The sequence below is a fragment of the Salmo trutta genome, chromosome 15, assembly GCF_901001165.1.
Source record: "Salmo trutta chromosome 15, fSalTru1.1, whole genome shotgun sequence".
NCBI classification, from domain to species: Eukaryota; Metazoa; Chordata; class Actinopteri; order Salmoniformes; family Salmonidae; genus Salmo; species Salmo trutta.
The window spans coordinates 59,359,985-59,376,623 of NC_042971.1; the positions used below are offsets into that span (position 1 = coordinate 59,359,985).

At 42.3% G+C, this 16,639-nt stretch overlaps 2 protein-coding genes across 5 annotated transcripts; both read left to right on the plus strand.

The window, feature by feature from the left end:
* Nucleotides 1-761: 761 nt before the first annotated feature.
* On the plus strand, nt 762-7,968 carry rad1 (RAD1 homolog (S. pombe)). 4 transcript variants are annotated; one of them, XM_029692356.1, is made up of 7 exons: nt 762-814; nt 5,613-5,636; nt 6,056-6,257; nt 6,354-6,462; nt 6,696-6,954; nt 7,244-7,342; nt 7,579-7,968. In XM_029692356.1, exons 3-7 carry the CDS (start codon nt 6,063-6,065, stop codon nt 7,754-7,756), a joined length of 840 nt encoding a protein of 279 aa, XP_029548216.1. In that variant the 5' UTR covers nt 762-814; nt 5,613-5,636; nt 6,056-6,062; the 3' UTR covers nt 7,757-7,968. The 4 variants fall into 4 exon arrangements, with proteins under 4 accessions (XP_029548216.1, XP_029548217.1, XP_029548214.1 ...); XM_029692357.1 differs by lacking the exon at nt 5,613-5,636 and having other exon boundaries at nt 776-792; XM_029692354.1 differs by lacking the exons at nt 762-814; nt 5,613-5,636 and adding an exon at nt 5,718-5,853.
* Nucleotides 7,969-8,448: 480 nt separating this feature from the next.
* On the plus strand, nt 8,449-15,805 carry bxdc2 (brix domain containing 2). Its single transcript, XM_029692359.1, has 9 exons — nt 8,449-8,652; nt 8,829-8,940; nt 11,221-11,335; nt 11,474-11,523; nt 12,515-12,588; nt 14,247-14,297; nt 14,430-14,531; nt 14,718-14,846; nt 15,177-15,805. The coding sequence occupies exons 1-9, from the start codon at nt 8,509-8,511 to the stop codon at nt 15,417-15,419; spliced, it is 1,020 nt and encodes a 339-aa protein (XP_029548219.1). The 5' UTR covers nt 8,449-8,508; the 3' UTR covers nt 15,420-15,805.
* Nucleotides 15,806-16,639: the final 834 nt, after the last annotated feature.

Genomic DNA, 16,639 nt, shown 5'->3' on the forward strand with positions numbered 1-16,639 from the left:
ACAGTAAAGATACCTTAATAGAAAATTACTCAAGTGAAAGTCACCCAGTAAAATACTACTTCAGTAAAAGTATTTGGTTGTAAATATACTTAAGTATCAAAAGAAAAAGTATAAATCATTTCACATTCCTTATATTAAGAAAACCAGACCGAACGATTGTATTTGTTAATTTTTGAATTACGGGTAGCCAGGGGCACTCCGACATTTACACAATATATAAAACGAAGCATTTGTGTTTAGTGAGTCCGTCAGATTAGAGGCAGTAGGCATGACCAGGGATATTCTCTTAAAGTGCGTGAATTTGACCATTTTCCTGGCCTGCTAAACTTGTAATTTTGGGTGTCAGAGAAAATGTATGGAGTAAAAAGTACATTATTTTATTTAGGACTGTGGTGGAGTAAAAGTAAAAGCTGTCAAAAATAAATAGTAAAGTATAGGTACCCAAGAAAACTACTTAAGTAGTACTTTAAAGTATTATCATTATTTTTGTACTTTTCACCCCTTTTTCTCGCCAATTTCTTATATCCAATTGGTAGTTACAAGTCTTGTCCCATCGCTTGACACACTAATTGCTTAACCGTCATTGCTAAGAGGTCGTTGTAAATAAGAATTTGTTCTTAACTGACTTGCCTAGTTAAATAAAGTTGTATTTTTTTTTAAATAACCCGGAAGCCAGGCGCACCGCTGTACAGCCATCTAAGGTCAGCTTCCCTGCCCGCCACAAGGAGTCGCTAGAGCGCGATGGGACATGGACATCCCAGCCGGCCAAACCCGCTGGGTCTCCCGGTTGCGGTGTGTTCCTTTTTGTGTATGCATACTGTCTTGTTTTGTACGCTTTGTACAAATAATAAAACGCAGAACTACAGGATGTTTCTTAACATAACTCTTTATTAACTAGCTACAACTGCATGTTCGCCTATCTCCAACCACGATCAACTGACTATGCCCTAACCGTCTGGGTGGTCTTAACCAATCACTGAACAGTAGGATACGGCGGTAAAATGCATCCAATTATAATTCAGTATGTATTCACATATGAATATTACATCCCCCTTCTTTTAAAACAAAATACAAATGTTTACATATTCTAAGCTTTTCTTTTGAATACATGCTCTGTAGTTTGAACTCAAGGTAAGTAACCATTTATATTGCATAATACACCAACTGAATCAACATAGACTCTGAAACAATGATCCAACATACTGTTACTTTTAGAACAAGGGATTCTCAGCAACTCAGCTTTCACTGTAGAAATGACATCTTAACATTTCAAACAAATACAATACTAAAGCATTTCAAGTGAACTTTCAATAACAAGTTTACAGTCTGGAACTCTTTTAGGGCAGCGATCCGCCTACACCCTTTGACATTTCACAGGTCGAGGACAGCTCTGGGCTTGACCTCTCTTCCTGACCTTGTGCGATATGATGTTGAGCATGCTTCTGTGTCAGTCAACAGCTCTTGTGGTGTTGCAGGTAAGTATGGTGTATGTTGTGCTGTGTGTGTGTTTAGTCCATCACGTTCTCTTTCAGGGGAACAGTTCATCTCATCAGTGTGTTGTTCTTTTGTGTTCAGTAAGTGACGACGATTGCGGCGGTACACTGCTCCTTCTGCTGTGCGGACGTAATATGAACGTTCAGTGTCAGCTGGCTGGATGACGACTGCTGGTTTCCAGAGGCCATGCTCTTGGATTCTAACTGACTCTCCGTCGATCAGTGGTGGCAGTGGTCTAGCTGACCTGTCGTAGTATCGCTTTTGTTGTTGTTGTCTCTGTGCACGTTTTCCATGCATTTCATTGTAGCTGACGACCTCAGGTTGCAGCTGCTGGTTGGTGCTGGGAAGGGTTGAGCGAAGTCTGCGGCTCATCAACAGCTGGGCTGGTGATTTGAAGTTGTCAACTGGAGTGTTGCGGTATTCAAGGAGACTGAGGTAGGGGTCTCTCTTGTCTGCTTTTGCTTTGTCCATGAGTGATTTAGCAATCTGCACAGATTTTTCAGCAAGGCCATTACTTTGAGGGTAATGTGGGCTTGTGGTGACATGTGTGAACTCCCATGCTTTTGTGAAGGATTCAAACTCATTTGATTTGTAACAGGGCCCATTGTCAGATATTAAAGTCTCTACAATGCCATGCCTGGCAAAGGCTGCTTTTAGCTTGTGTATCACAGCTGCAGATGTGGTACTGTGAAGCTTGTCGAGTTCGAAGTATCTGCTGTAGTAGTCCACTGTTACGATGTAGTCCTCGTTGTTCCAGATGAACAGATCGGTTGCCACGACCTGCCAGGGTCGGTCTGGGATACAGTGAGGTAACATTGGCTCTTTGGTGTTTGAGGGGCGTCTTTCAAGACAGATGGTGCATCTACCAACAATGTCCTCTATTTGTTTGCACATTCCAGGCCAAAACATAATGTCCCGTGCTCTCTGTTTGCACTTTTCCATGCCCATGTGTCCAGCATGGATCTTTGTCAAAATCTCTTCTCTGAGACTGGTAGGAATAATGATTTTCTCTCCTTTGAAAATGATTCCGTTGATCTGTGATAGTTCATCACGATGGTTCCAGAATTCTGAGACGCTCTGAGGGCATTTTCTCCTCTCCTCAGGCCATCCATCCTGTATGACTTCCCTCAGCTGTGTGAGTTGAGAGTCCTTTCCTGTTTCTGCTTGGATCTCCTTCAGTTTTGTGTCACTAACTGGTAAGTTGCTGTACACAGTGTGTACTTGCATGTCCATGCCTTCACTGAGGCTGCTGTCCTTGTAGGTAAGAAACTTCCTGGAGAGTGTGTCTGCGACAGGAATGTCTTTGCCTGGACGGTGAGTGATTGTGAAGTCGTATTTTTGTAGTTGAAGGATCATTCTCTGTAGCCTTGGCGGGGCTGCAGCTAGTGGTTTCCTCATGATTGACTCAAGGGGCTTGTGGTCGGATTCCACAATGACTTGTCGTCCATATACGTACTGATGGAAACGTTTACATCCGAATAGAATGGCATAGAGCTCCTTTTCAATTTGAGCGTAGTTGATTTCACAGTCTGTGAGAGATTTGGAAGCGTAGCCGATGGGCTTTCCTTCTTGCAGTAGCACTGCACCTAGTCCATACTTCGACGCGTCCACTTGGAGTCTGAGCTCTTTGTTGGGGTCGTAGTAGGCAAGGATTGGTCCTGGTTCTCTCGTGATCAAGTCTTTCACATTCTGGAAAGCAATGTCGTGTTGCTTGTCCCAAAGAAACTCACTGGACTGCTTTAGCAGTTGACGCAGGGGTGCATTAGCATTGGAGAGGCTGGGTGCGAACTTGGATAAGTAGTTGACCATGCCAAGCACTGTTTCCAGCTCTGCACGGTTTTTTGGTGGCTCCATTTCTTTTATGGCTGAGATCTTCTGTGGATCTGGCTTGATTCCATTCGCTGTGAGAAGATGTCCGAAGTAGCTGACCTCTGTAGCGCCGACTGTGCTCTTCTCTGGGTTGAGCCGGACTCCTCTCTCGCGGGATCTTTGCAGCATCGCGCGGAGGTTTCGGTCGTGCTCCTCTTTGGTTCGACCATAGACAAGGATGTCATCCACAATTGCCACAACTCCGTCGAGGCCTTCGTACACTTCGTCGATCTTTCGCTGAAACTCGTCTTGGGCTGAGATAATCCCAAAAGGCAGGCGACGGAACCTGTAGCGTCCAAACGGTGTGTTGAATGTTGTAAGCTTAGATGACTCTTCTGTGAGCTTGATAGCCCAGTAGCCTGATCTAGCGTCCATGACGCTGAAGTAGTGTGCTCCCGCTAGCTTGTGTGTGATGCCATCTAGCGTCGGTAAAGGGTAATGGGGCCGTTTGATAGCCTTGTTCAAGTCTCTTGGGTCGAGGCATACTCGGAGCTTGCCTGTGCGTGGTTTCTCCACCACCACTAACGCGTTTACCCAGTCGGTTGGTTCTGTAACCTTGGTGACTATGTCAGATTGTTCCATGCTCTCCAACTCTTTCTTCAGACGGGCACGGAGTGCAAGGGGAATCTTTCTCGGGGGGTAGACCACAGGGGTTGCGTCTGGGTCAAGGTGAATGGTACATTCTCCTGGGAATAATCCTATTCCTGTAAAGACATCAGCAAACTCCTCCAGTACATTTCCTGTCTCTACTGGTGCTGTTACTGATAAAACTAGCTTGATGAGGTCCATGTCTAAACATGCTTTAAGACCTAGCACTGCAGGTGCTCTAGTGTCAACAACGTAAAAGTCCAACATCATGTCACTTTCCTTGTATTTGCATTTGAAAGTGCATGTGCCTTTTACTGGGAGCTGTTCACCACCATAACCAGTCAGTCTGCGCATGGTGGGCTGTAGCTCACACTCAGATGTCAAGCTGCGGTACTTATTCAGAGGAATAATGTTTACTTGTGCACCAGTGTCTAGTTTGAACTTTAGCTTTGTGCCTTGTGTTCCTATCTCAATGTCAGCAAAGGCTTGCTCTGTCTCTGATATGTGACTTTTTCCTGTCACTGAATCAATAAACAGTTCATCATCATTTGACTCTTTGATTGACATTTCATCTTCACTCACTGTGTGTACTGTTTTTCCACGGTAAGCTCTGCACACTTTTGCAAAGTGATTCCATTTACCACATTTAGTACACTGTTTGCCTTTAGCTGGGCAATTTCCTTGTTCGCCATGCACTTTGTATCCACAATATCCACATGTTTTGGGGCGTTTTGAGTCTGTGTCGCTCTGTTTTGGAGTTATGTCTCTCTCCGTTCTGAAACGCGCTCTCTGGGCACCGGAGGTGTGCTTTGATGTCTGCCTGACTGCGTGCACTGCTTGTTCACGTGATGCGCTCGTGCTGCGGCGCGAAATGGTTTTCATCTGAGCCTGTGCTAGCTCGTGAGATCTGGCTATGTCGATAGCTTTGTCCAGCGTTAGCTCAGACCCAACATTCAAAAGTTTCTCTCTCACTCGCGGTGAGTGTATTCCAAATACAATACGGTCCCTGACCATCTCATCCTTGTTTGCATAATCACAGTCTTTCACAAGCAGACGCAGCCCAGTCACAAACGGTTCAAAAGACTCGCTAGCTCCCTGTACTTTCTCATGGAATTTGTACCTAGCGAAAATTGTATTAGTCTTCGGCACAACATATGCTTCAAAACGATCGTAGTATGTTTTCAGTACCTTTGATTCAGCTTCGGTAAGTGTCCATGTGTTGTAAATATCTCTCCCTTTTTCACCGATCCAGAGGAGCAGGTAGCTACATTTTTCCTCTTCTCCTCTTTCCTTCAGAGGACCCGTGAACATTAGCTCCACATGCTGTTTGTACTTACGCCATGCATCGGGTAAGTTTGTAGACTCCCAGTCCATTCGAGGTGAAGGAACTCCAGAAAAATCCATCTTTTAAGACCATTTACTCTGACACCATGTCTTGTTTTGTACGCTTTGTACAAATAATAAAACGCAGAACTACAGGATGTTTCTTAACATAACTCTTTATTAACTAGCTACAACTGCATGTTCGCCTATCTCCAACCACGATCAACTGACTATGCCCTAACCGTCTGGGTGGTCTTAACCAATCACTGAACAGTAGGATACGGCGGTAAAATGCATCCAATTATAATTCAGTATGTATTCACATATGAATATTACACATACACACCTCAATAATGGACAAGGTACTGTCTGGAAAACTAAGTTGTTTAAAACACCTCCAAACAGAAGGGGCGAAATCGTTAAATTATATTGCAATTGGCTTTGAGACAGGTCATGTACCACCGAAGAAGAACACCCGGAAGTAAAGTATTGTTAAGAAATCTCTGATGGCGCGATTCTTTAAAACGTCAACAGACTTTGATATATCAATATTAATCTTCTAAAACGAGTGACAATTGTGTGAGTGTGACACAGCGTTACTGGTTATATAAAGTTAACGCTGGCAGATCAGATTTATCGTAACTTTAGCCGGCAGAAGTGGACTGACAGCTAGAATGGCTAGCTAGCTATGTTAACTTTAGCTAATCTCGATTTCAATCATCTAGCTAGCTACTGTAGTTTGCTTTTCTCCTTTGATTGTTGTTGATTTTGTTTATTTCAGATAGAAAATGCCCTTGTCTACTCAGTCTCAGACTGGAGGTGACAACTACGTCCTTGTAGCTAGTCTGGACAATGTCCGGAATCTGTCCAACATCTTAAAAGCCATCACCTTCAAAGATCATGCAATTTTCAATGCCACACCAAACGGGTTGAAAGTCACTGTGGAGGACTCTAAATGTCTGCAAGCCAATGCCTTCATTCAGGTTAGTGCAGGAATATCAACATACACAAATTCTGAGTCATTAACCTTTAGATGGGCTGTGTTGTCATGTCTTGTTAATGTTGTCATTCTTTTCCAGGCTGAGATCTTCCAGGAGTTTACCATCAGAGAGGACTCAGTGGGGTTTCAGGTCAACCTGACTGTTCTTCTGGACTGTCTCACCATCTTTGGGGGAAGCACAGTACCAGGTAATGAAGAAGGCTGTCTTCTTGATATGCTTTCAGATTTCTCCTGGGTGATTTACAAAACAATCTGGTGAAGACTTTGCAGGTCAAAACTACATTATTTTAACCTTAATAAAATCATCCGCTTTTTATTCTAGGAGAGTCACAGCCTCACCTTTCATTCTAAAATGTGAAACTAAAAACACGATTAAAGCTACTGGGAGTAACTAACGTCTTGTGTCTACTTTTTGTTGAAGGAGTGGCCACTGCCTTGCGGATGTGCTACAACGGTTACGGCTACCCCCTGACCCTGTTCTTAGAGGAGGGTGGTGTGGTGACGGTGTGTAAGATCAACACCCAGGAGCCAGAGGAGCCCATAGACTTTGAGTTCTGCAGCACCAATGTGACTAATAAAGTCATCCTGCAGTCAGAGAGTCTGAAGGAGGCCTTCTCTGAGCTGGACATGACCAGTGAGGTCCTGCAGATCACCATGTCTCCCAGTCAGCCCTACTTTAGGTGCAATACTTGTTTTGTTTTCTACTAAACAAATTGTTTTTTTTGATTTTTATTTTTTATTAGGAAATCTCAAAATGGCATTGTATTGTAGCGAATTAAGGACTCTTAACTGTAGTCTCTGTCTGCAGCAGTCTGTCCAAGACCTTTTGGCCATTCCAACAAAAGGCTGGATACTCTTGACAAGTTCGCTGGTTGTTGTACAGAGGTCATTACAGCTACAGGATGATGGTTGCAGAGTATCATCTTGCCATTGTTAACCTTTCTTCTCTTTATCTGTTTTCATGTTTAGGTTGTCTACCTTTGGGAATTCTGGGAATGCCCATTATGATTACCCAAAGGATTCTGACATGATGGAGCTGTTTCAGTGCACAAAGACTCAGACTAACAGGTACATTAATCTTCTAAATACTGTATTATCATCATGTATTTGGATATTCGGGAATTGTGGCACTACAGATTCATGCATTTCCAAGAAATGTGCACATGAACATGGAATTAATTTACTCAGTTATTTATGTTTTTGCTGGTTGGCCACTCTTTGAAGGTGTGGCTTTCACTGGGATAATTATGGTTTTGAAGTACATGCTAACTGGATTGTCACTTTGCTGATGTCCTCTTTGTCAGGTACAAGATGTCTCTACTGAAGCCGTCCACCAAGGCCTTGGCTCTATCCTGTAAGGTCTCGGTGAGGACAGATGACCGAGGGTTCCTGTCTTTACAGTACCTGGTTAGGAATGATGATGGACAGATCTGCTTCGTGGAATACTACTGCTGTCCAGATGAGGAAGTGGAAGAGGAGTAGGGAGAATAGGAATATTTTTGGACAAGAATATGAGGCTCAAATGTTTTAGATGTTATTCTAAAGCAATACTTTCTATTTTTCACTTGGCCCTGTAATTTGGATTGTATTCCTTGACTGCGTTATTTGGATTGTATTCCGTGACTGTGTTATTTGTAAATAGTGTTGGCTCTGGTACATGTTCATTTTAAAATTAAAATAATGAATTGCTAATAGTTTTTCTCAATTTGTTTTTTGGTTTGTTTTCAGTGAATCAATGCTGCTCTCCCATTGTTTAGAAGTTTCCAAGGAACTTTAAACAATATTTATATGATGAAACTATTCCTTCACTTTTGATAAATATTTCAACATATTAGTATTGACAATAAATGTAAAACTGGCGCTACCACTTACATTTTAGTCATTTAGCAGACGCTCTTATCCAGAGCGACTTACAGTATTGAATACATACATTTCATAATTTTTTTTTTTTTTTTGTACTGGCCCCCCGTGGGAATAGAACCCACAACCCTGGCGTTGCACACACCATGCTGGCATTGCAAACACCATGCTCTACCAACTGAGCCAGTTTTACAGTGGTAGCTACCACATTCAACCACTGTAAAACTGGCGCTACCACTTTCGACGAGCAGCATGTTGTCTGTTCTCGCAGTACAACTCCGCGTCGCCAGGTGGCGTCTGTTGTAAATGTCCTGCTCGCCCGGGTGGTTCCTCGCTCTGTTCTACGGTTCTGAGCCTGCGTGTCAGAAATCAAAATGTCGGCGCTCAAGAGAAAACGTGGAGGAAAGGGTCCAGGTGGAAAATCAAAGAAAGTTAAATTGGTAGAAAATGGAAATGAACCCAAAACTACAGAGACGGAACAGAACAAGGAAATCAGCGTCCCAGCACCCGTGTCAATGGTAAGTGTGTGTCAAACATGAAATTGCTAGCCACTTCGTTGACTTGTAAAGTTAGCTAGCAAACGTTACATATTTGTCTTGTATAAAAACGACATAACAACATGGACTGTAATGTTACATGACTGTAGAGATCGTCTATGAAACAATGTGTTGATGAATTGGATTTTGATTTCCAGGGTAAGTGGAAAAACAAAGAGCGAGTTCTTGTATTCTCTTCAAGGGGCATCAACTTCAGAACACGACATCTGATGCAGGACCTCAGGACAATGATGCCACACACGAAAGCAGGTCTGTTGCAGTACCAGTATGTAATACATTTTTCCCAGTAGACATCTCAGCAAGCATTATAATGTCAAAATACGTTCATTACTCATCAAATATGGCGTTTCGCTGAGCAACAAACAAAATGGACTCCGGTCACACATGGTATGTATACTGAACAAAAATATAAACGCAACAATTCCAATTATTTTACAGAGTTACAGTTAATATAAGGAAATCAGTCAATTGAAATAAATTCATTAGGCCTTAATCTATGGATTTCACATGACTGGGAAGGGGCGCAACCATTGGTGGGCCTGGGAGGGCATAGGCCCATCTACTTAGGTGCAAAGACCACACACTGGGGAGCCATGCTCAGCCAATCAGAATGAGTTTTTCCCCCCAACAAAATACCTTTATTACAGACAGAAATAATCCTCAGTTTCATCAGCTGTCCAGATGGCTGGTCTGAGACGATCCCACAGGTGAAGAAGTCGGAAGTGGAGGTCCAGGGCTAGTGTGGTTACACGCGGTCTGAGGTTGAGGCTGGTACTGCCAAATTCTCTAAAACAACAATGGAGGCTGCTTATGGTACAGAAATGAACATTCAATTATCTGGCAACACCTCTGGGGGGGCATTCCTGCAGTCAGCATGCCAATTACATACTTCCTCAACTTGAGACATCTGTGGCGTTGTGTGACAAAACTGCACATTTTATTGGCCTTTTATTGTCCCCCGCACAAGGTGCACCTGTGTAATGATCACGCTGTTTAATCAGCTTCTTGATATGCCACACCTGTCAGATGGATTCATTATTTTTGGCAGAAATGCTTACTAACAGGGATGTAAAAAGTTTGTGTTCAACCTTTGAGAGAAATTAGTTTTTTGTGCATATGGAATATTTCTGGGATCTTTTATTTCAGCTCATGAAACATGGGACCAACACTTAACATATTGAGTTTATATTTTTGTTCAGTATACTTCACAAAAAAATATCAAAATAAAACATTTGCATGTATCCGAAAACAGTTATTGTTTGGAAATAATTTGTGTTTTTGACCCTCTTCGGGAAGATCACTGCGAAAACGTAGACTATATTGTCTACTTAATCTACTTACATGAAATAGTATTGCCTTGTGTGTAGTACGTCTGAAACAATGTGTTTGGTATGACGTTCATACACTGTTGTAGATTATAAAATCCATGATCTTTCGGGACACTGTATTGCTAGATCAGCTGACCGTTGCCTGATGTACTCTTAAGGAGCCTACCTTTACACCTTGTGGTCTAAGAACCTTCTTTATATAATATCTTCAGAGGTAGACTTGCTCTGGCAGCCAAATACGCTATCTAAACGTGAATCGATTCCAAATTGCGTTACGGTTGTAGAAACACAAAGCCCTTTACTTTCAAATAACATCAAAATAATTTCACAAATGCCAAATATACACTTACTGTACACTGTTTTAACCGGTTTGATCACAGTTGCAGCCAACTATTTTTGGTGGTCGTCTTCCGTTAATTACAGTTGTTCAGAGCATGCTAGATAGCTAGCATGCTGTAGATAGATAGCTAGCATGCTGTAGATAGATAGCTAGCATGCTGTAGATAGATAGCTAGCATGCTGTAGATAGATAGCTAGCATGCTGTAGATAGATAGCTAGCATGCTAAATTAACACAGGTGGTCCCTCTGTCTCACGTAAACATGTTCTGTAACATGGCCATATGGATGTGTGGGAACACTAACCCTATAAAGGTGTGTTTTAGTTTTAATGTAATGTTTGGGCTGAACGTCAGGGCTCTTAACAAGACTCTTTTGTTCAATGACTTATGTGCAATGGAACTGAGGTCATGATCAAAGGCTAAGCCAACCTGTGCGTGACAGTAATGAGTGAGGTGCCAGCGAGGTGGATTTGGTTCATACGTACTTGGTCAAAAACGCTAGATTCTTTCCAGACAAATGTTTTCGGTTTGCTTGTACTTTAAACATTTTTTTTTTTATTAAGACCTATTTGGGATTTTGCATACCGGGGTGTGACGTTAGTAAATGACGACAGTTGCTCTGCTAAACTCCATATTTGGTGAGAAACGAACATATTTTGACATGATGCTTGCAAAGCTGTCTAATGGGGGAAATGAAGCTAACTGGCCTAAATAATACTTCATATATTAATCTCCCCTGCCCAAATACTGCTTCAGTTTGTTCCGTTTTACATGTTTGTATTTTCTTATTTCAGTGGTTTGGTGATATTGATCAATATATGTAGTTGGCTATAACCCAGGAGACTTGACCTTACTCTTACAGACACAAAAATGGACAGAAAGGACAAACTCTTCGTCATAAACGAGGTGTGTGAAATCAAGAACTGCAACAAATGCTTATTCTTTGAAGCAAAGAAGAAGCAGGATCTCTATATGTGGTGAGTGTCAAAGTTAACAACAAATCCTCTCAACAAAACACACAAAAGCATTATATTCCTGTCCCCTGACATGGCTTCCTGTCACTTGACATGTCTATGGAAACGTCACCTTTAAATGATTTGTCACTTTTTGTATAGGGTTGCAAATGTTCCCCACGGACCATCTGCAAAGTTCTTGGTTCAGAATGGTGAGTGTCATCGCCCGAGTTTCTGTGAAATGACATTTACATTTACCATTTAAGTCATTTAGCAGACGCTCTTATCCAGAGCGACTTACAGATTGGTGCATTCACCTTATGATATCCAGTGGAACAACCACTTTACAATAGTGCATCTAAATCTTTTGGGGGGGGGGGGGGGGTTAGAAGGATTACTTTATCCTATCCCAGGTATTCCTTAAAGAGGTGGGGTTTCAGGTGTCTCCGGAAGGTGGTGATTGACTCCGCTGTCCTGGCGTCGTGAGGGAGCTTGTTCCACCATTGGGGTGCCAGAGCAGCGAACAGTTTTGACTGGGCTGAGCGGGAACTGTGCTTCCTCAGAGGTAGGGAGGCGAGCAGGCCAGAGGTGGATGAACGCAGTGCCCTTGTTTGGGTGTAGGGCCTGATCAGAGCCTGAAGGTACGGAGGTGCCGTTCCCCTCACAGCTCCGTAGGCAAGCACTATGGACTTGTAGCGGATGCAAGCTTCAACTGGAAGCCAGTGGAGAGAGCGGAGGAGCGGGGTGACGTGAGAGAACTTAGGAAGGTTGAACACCAGACGGGCTGCGGCGTTCTGGATGAGTTGTAGGGGTTTAATGGCACAGGCAGGGAGCCCAGCCAACAGCGAGTTGCAGTAATCCAGACGGGAGATGACTAGGACCTGCGCCGCTTCCTGTGTGAGGCAGGGTCGTACTCTGCGAATGTTGTAGAGCATGAACCTACAGGATCGGGTCACCGCCTTGATGTTAGTGGACATGAATTGACTACATTTTGCATTTGTCACAATCAAGTAACAGTGGTTAAACAGCTGTTGGTATCAAATAGCGGTAGGTAGCATAGTGGTTAAGAGCATAATCCCTGAGTTGAGGCACTTAAACCCTAATTGCTCTGGATAAGAGCATCTGCTGAATGACTATGATGGAATAGAATAATGACCATGGGCTACAGCTTCATCATTTTTTACTCTTTTACTCTTCCGATAGTCCACACACTCGCCGAACTCAAAATGACGGGGAACTGTCTGAAGGGATCCAGACCACTGCTGTCGTTTGATCCTGTGAGTATTGCAGTTTCGGTCAACGGCAACATGATTCCCGGACACAGATTTTATGCCTAGTCCTAGATTAAAATGCAAAATACTTTGAGAATATCCTAATCGGAGTCTGGGACACCACCCCATAGTGTTACAGAATACTCTTGAAACTAATTCATATGGGCCTCACCATCAAGATGTACGGGGATACTGTTTAACTTCTTATGGCTGGAATCCCGGTAACGGGATCGATATGACAACAGCCAGTGAAAGTGCAGGGTGCCAAATTCAAACAGAAATCTCATAATTAAAATTCCTCAAACATACAAGTATTTTACACCATTTTAAAGATAAACTTGTTGTTAATCTCACCACAGTGACAATTTCAAAAAGGCTTTACTATGAAAGCACACCAAACGATTATGTTAGGTCAGCAACTAGTCAGAAAAACACAGCCATTTTTCCAGCCAAAGAGAGGAGTCACAAAAAGCAGAAAGGGAGAGAAAATGAATCACTAAACTTTGATCTTCATCAGATGACACTCATAGGACTTCATGTTGCACAATACATGTATGTTTTGTTCGATAAAGTTCATATTTATATCCAGAAACCTCAGTTTATATTGGCGCGTTATGTTCAGTAATGTTTTGCTTCCAAAACATCCGGTGATTTTGCAGAGAGCCACATCAATTTACAGAAATACTCATCATAAATGTTCATGAAAATACAAGTGTTATGCATGGAACTTTAGATAAACTTCTCCTTAATGCAACCGCTGTGTCAGATTTCAAAAAAGCTTTACCGAAAAAGCACACCATGCAATAATCTGAGTATGGCGCTCAGACACAAAAACAAGCCATCCGCCATGTTGGAGTCAACAGAAGTCAGAAATAGCATTATAAATATTCACTTACCTTTGATGATCTTCATCAGAATGCACTCCCAGGCATCCCAGTTCCACAATAAATGTTTGTTTTGTTCGATAAAGTCCATCCTTTATGTCCAAATACCTCCTTTTTGTTCGAGCCTTCAGTTCACAAATCCAAATTCACGACGTGCAGGTCAGACAAACTCAAATTCCATTACCGTTCGTAGAAACATGTCAAACGATGTATAGAATCAATCTTTAGGATGTTTTTATCATAAATCTTCAATAAGATTTCAACCGGAGAATTCCTTTGTCTTTAGAAATGCAATGGAACTCAGCTACCTCTCACGGGCGTGCGCATGACTGAAGCTCATGCCCATTTGGCAGATCTCTCACTCAATCAGCTCTTATTCTCCCCCACTTCACAGTAGAAGCCTCAAACAAGGTTCTAAAGACTGTTGACATCTAGTGGAAGCCTTAGGAAGTGCAATATGACCCCACAGACACTATATTGGATAGGCCAAGACTTGGAAAAACTACAAACTCAGATTTCCCACTTCCTGGTTGGGTTTTTTCTCAGGTTTTTGCCTGCCATATGAGTTCTGTTATACTCACAGACATCATTCAAACAGTTTTAGAAACTCTTTCAGAGTGTTTTCTATCCAAATCTACTAATAATATGCATATCTTAGCTTCTGGGCCTGAGTAGCAGGCAGTTTACTCTGGGCACCTTATTCATCCAAGCTACTCAATACTGCCACCCAGCCATAAGAAGTTAATTAATTCATGTTTCTATTTATTTTCAACCCAACAGCAATTTGACAAGGAGCCTCATTATGCACTGCTGAAGGAGCTCTTTATCCAGGTTAGTTTCGTTATCATTACAGCAGAAATATTTGGTCCCAAAAATTACAATGCAATTACCATTATTAGTTGTTTTGCTTTTCTTGTGACGTTGTGATCAGTTCAGAAGTGAGTTTTTGCGTTGTTTTTGTAGACATTTTCAACTCCCCAGTACCACCCCAGGAGCCAGCCCTTTGTGGACCATGTCTTCACGTTCACCATAACAGACAACAGGATATGGTTCAGAAACTATCAGGTGAGTTTAACTAACTTGCTCCCCTTTCCGTTATACCGTATGTGGTGAATGTATGTGGAGTCTAATATTCTCTGGTCATTTCGAACAGCGCGTTGTAACACTCCCTGATTGATTGAGAAGTAATGTTCTTGAATGGTGAAAGTTATTAGCGCAACAGATGTTTTGACTTATTTCTGTGTCCCACAGATCATTGAGGAAGATGCATCGATGGTAGAAATTGGACCTCGCTTCGTCCTGAACCTCATCAAAATATTCCAGGGGAGCTTCGGCGGCCCCACACTCTTCGAGAACCCACACTTCGAGTCTCCGAACACGGTAATATTTCATTTGATTCCTAGTGGACTCCCCTCCCTACATCACTGGTCGATCAAACTTTTATCTTCAGTAGGTATAGAACAACAATGAACTAAAGCGGTCTCCCCTCCCCCACAGTACTGGTGACTGTGATCACTTAGTGAGACTGCAAACTGTTGGTGATGGGGCAGTCTTGAATTATTATGGTTACGTTTTTCTAGATCAGATTGGTTCATTGTTGTTCTGTCTCCCCTCCCCACAGCACCGGGCATCTGATCACTAATATTGAGACTAGGAAGACCATAACTAATCACTGTCCCAGAGTAATTCATTGTCTCTATCTCCCCTTAGCGCCGGCGTGTGATCCGCTTGGCCACCGCCTCCAAACTGAGGGAGAAACAGATGGTCAAGGAGCTCCAGAAGCTGAAGAGGACGGAGAACAAGGAGGTGGTGACCAGGGACGTGACAGATGACGTGTTTGCCACGCCGGCTGAGGAGAGGCCAGTCCACATTGAGCTGGAGGCTCCTGCAGCTAAAGTAGTGAAGAAGAACAAACACAAGGCTTTCAAACGACAGAGGATGCAGAAGCGTTAGGCTAGAGACTAGTTGGTTTGTTGGGTCTTGTAGAAGAAGTCATCTGGAAAGTGATTACATTGTTTCTTTGTCAATTTGTCTTTCCTCAATTCCATGTCTTTAATTTTCAAAACTCAAACGAGAAGTTTGACGGGAGTGACCTAGAATCTTCTCCAATGCATGTAAAAGGAATCGGGAAAAGACACATTAGGAAATTTGTTTGGCCGTAAACTGGGAGGATTGAGTCGACCATCAAGTCTGCAGCCTGTGAAGGACCATCTCAGAATATGTCATTTGTGTTGAACTTTTTGTTTCAGCTGCATAGAAAGTACTAAAGCAGTTTTGTAACTTCTATTATGCTCCAAATTTTCTTATAGTTATGAAATAAACATCTTTTGACATTTTTTTTTTAAGTCTCCATTTAGTGTTTATTTCTCCTGTTCATTTCTGAAGTTGTCAGTTTGATTTACCGATGACTGGGCCTCTTTTCACTTGATACCTGCGTTAGTAACTTCACCAGCCTTGTCAATATTGATTGCAAATCTAAAATAGTTATATCCATGTCAAAACACTTAACAGAGATGTTGCCACCTCTGCTATCTTTCACCAAAGCCTAAAGGAGTGTGTCCACAGGCATAGAAGGAAGCTGGTCATTCCACTGCCTAAAAATAGTTAATCACCCTTTGCTGGCTCGAACAGCCACCCATTCAGTTTGCTGCCTGTTCTTAGTAAACTGAAAAAAATTGACCAAATACAAGGCTGTTTTTCAGCGAAGTTAACTAACTTTCAGCATTCATATAGAGAAGGGCACTGAACTTGTACTGCACTGACTCAGACTTTAGATGATTGGTTAAAAGAAATGCATATTAAGATAGTTGGAGCTGTATTGTTAGATTTGAATGCAGCCTTTGAGCATACATTTCTTTATTGAAGAAACTCACTTGCTATAGCTTTACATCGCCTGCAATCACATGGAGAGTTATTTAGCCAATAGAACCTAGTGTTTTTCAGTGAAAGCTTCTCCAACATCAGATACGTACAGTGCGGTGTCCCTCGGCTGTTACTTTTCTCGATTTGACATTTTTACAAATTACTTACACGAAGCTAGAATTAATGTAAAGTGCATGCGGAAAGTGTTCAGACCCCTTGACTTTTTCCACATTTTGTTACGTTACAGCCTTATTCTAAAATTGATTAAATTGTCCCCCCATCTATCTACACACAATACCCCATAATGACAA

Excerpts from the sequence above, each read along its gene's own strand:
- rad1 (XM_029692356.1), top strand. The coding sequence starts at position 6,063 with ATGCCCTTGTCTACTCAGTCTCAGACTGGAGGTGACAACTACGTCCTT. Across the intron at positions 6,258-6,353 it reads AAGCCAATGCCTTCATTCAG|GCTGAGATCTTCCAGGAGTT; the intron begins GTTAGTGCAGGA and ends ATTCTTTTCCAG. Across the intron at positions 6,463-6,695 it reads TGGGGGAAGCACAGTACCAG|GAGTGGCCACTGCCTTGCGG; the intron begins GTAATGAAGAAG and ends TTTTTGTTGAAG.
- bxdc2 (XM_029692359.1), top strand. The coding sequence starts at position 8,509 with ATGTCGGCGCTCAAGAGAAAACGTGGAGGAAAGGGTCCAGGTGGAAAA. Across the intron at positions 8,653-8,828 it reads TCCCAGCACCCGTGTCAATG|GGTAAGTGGAAAAACAAAGA; the intron begins GTAAGTGTGTGT and ends TTTGATTTCCAG. Across the intron at positions 14,298-14,429 it reads TGAAGGAGCTCTTTATCCAG|ACATTTTCAACTCCCCAGTA; the intron begins GTTAGTTTCGTT and ends TTGTTTTTGTAG.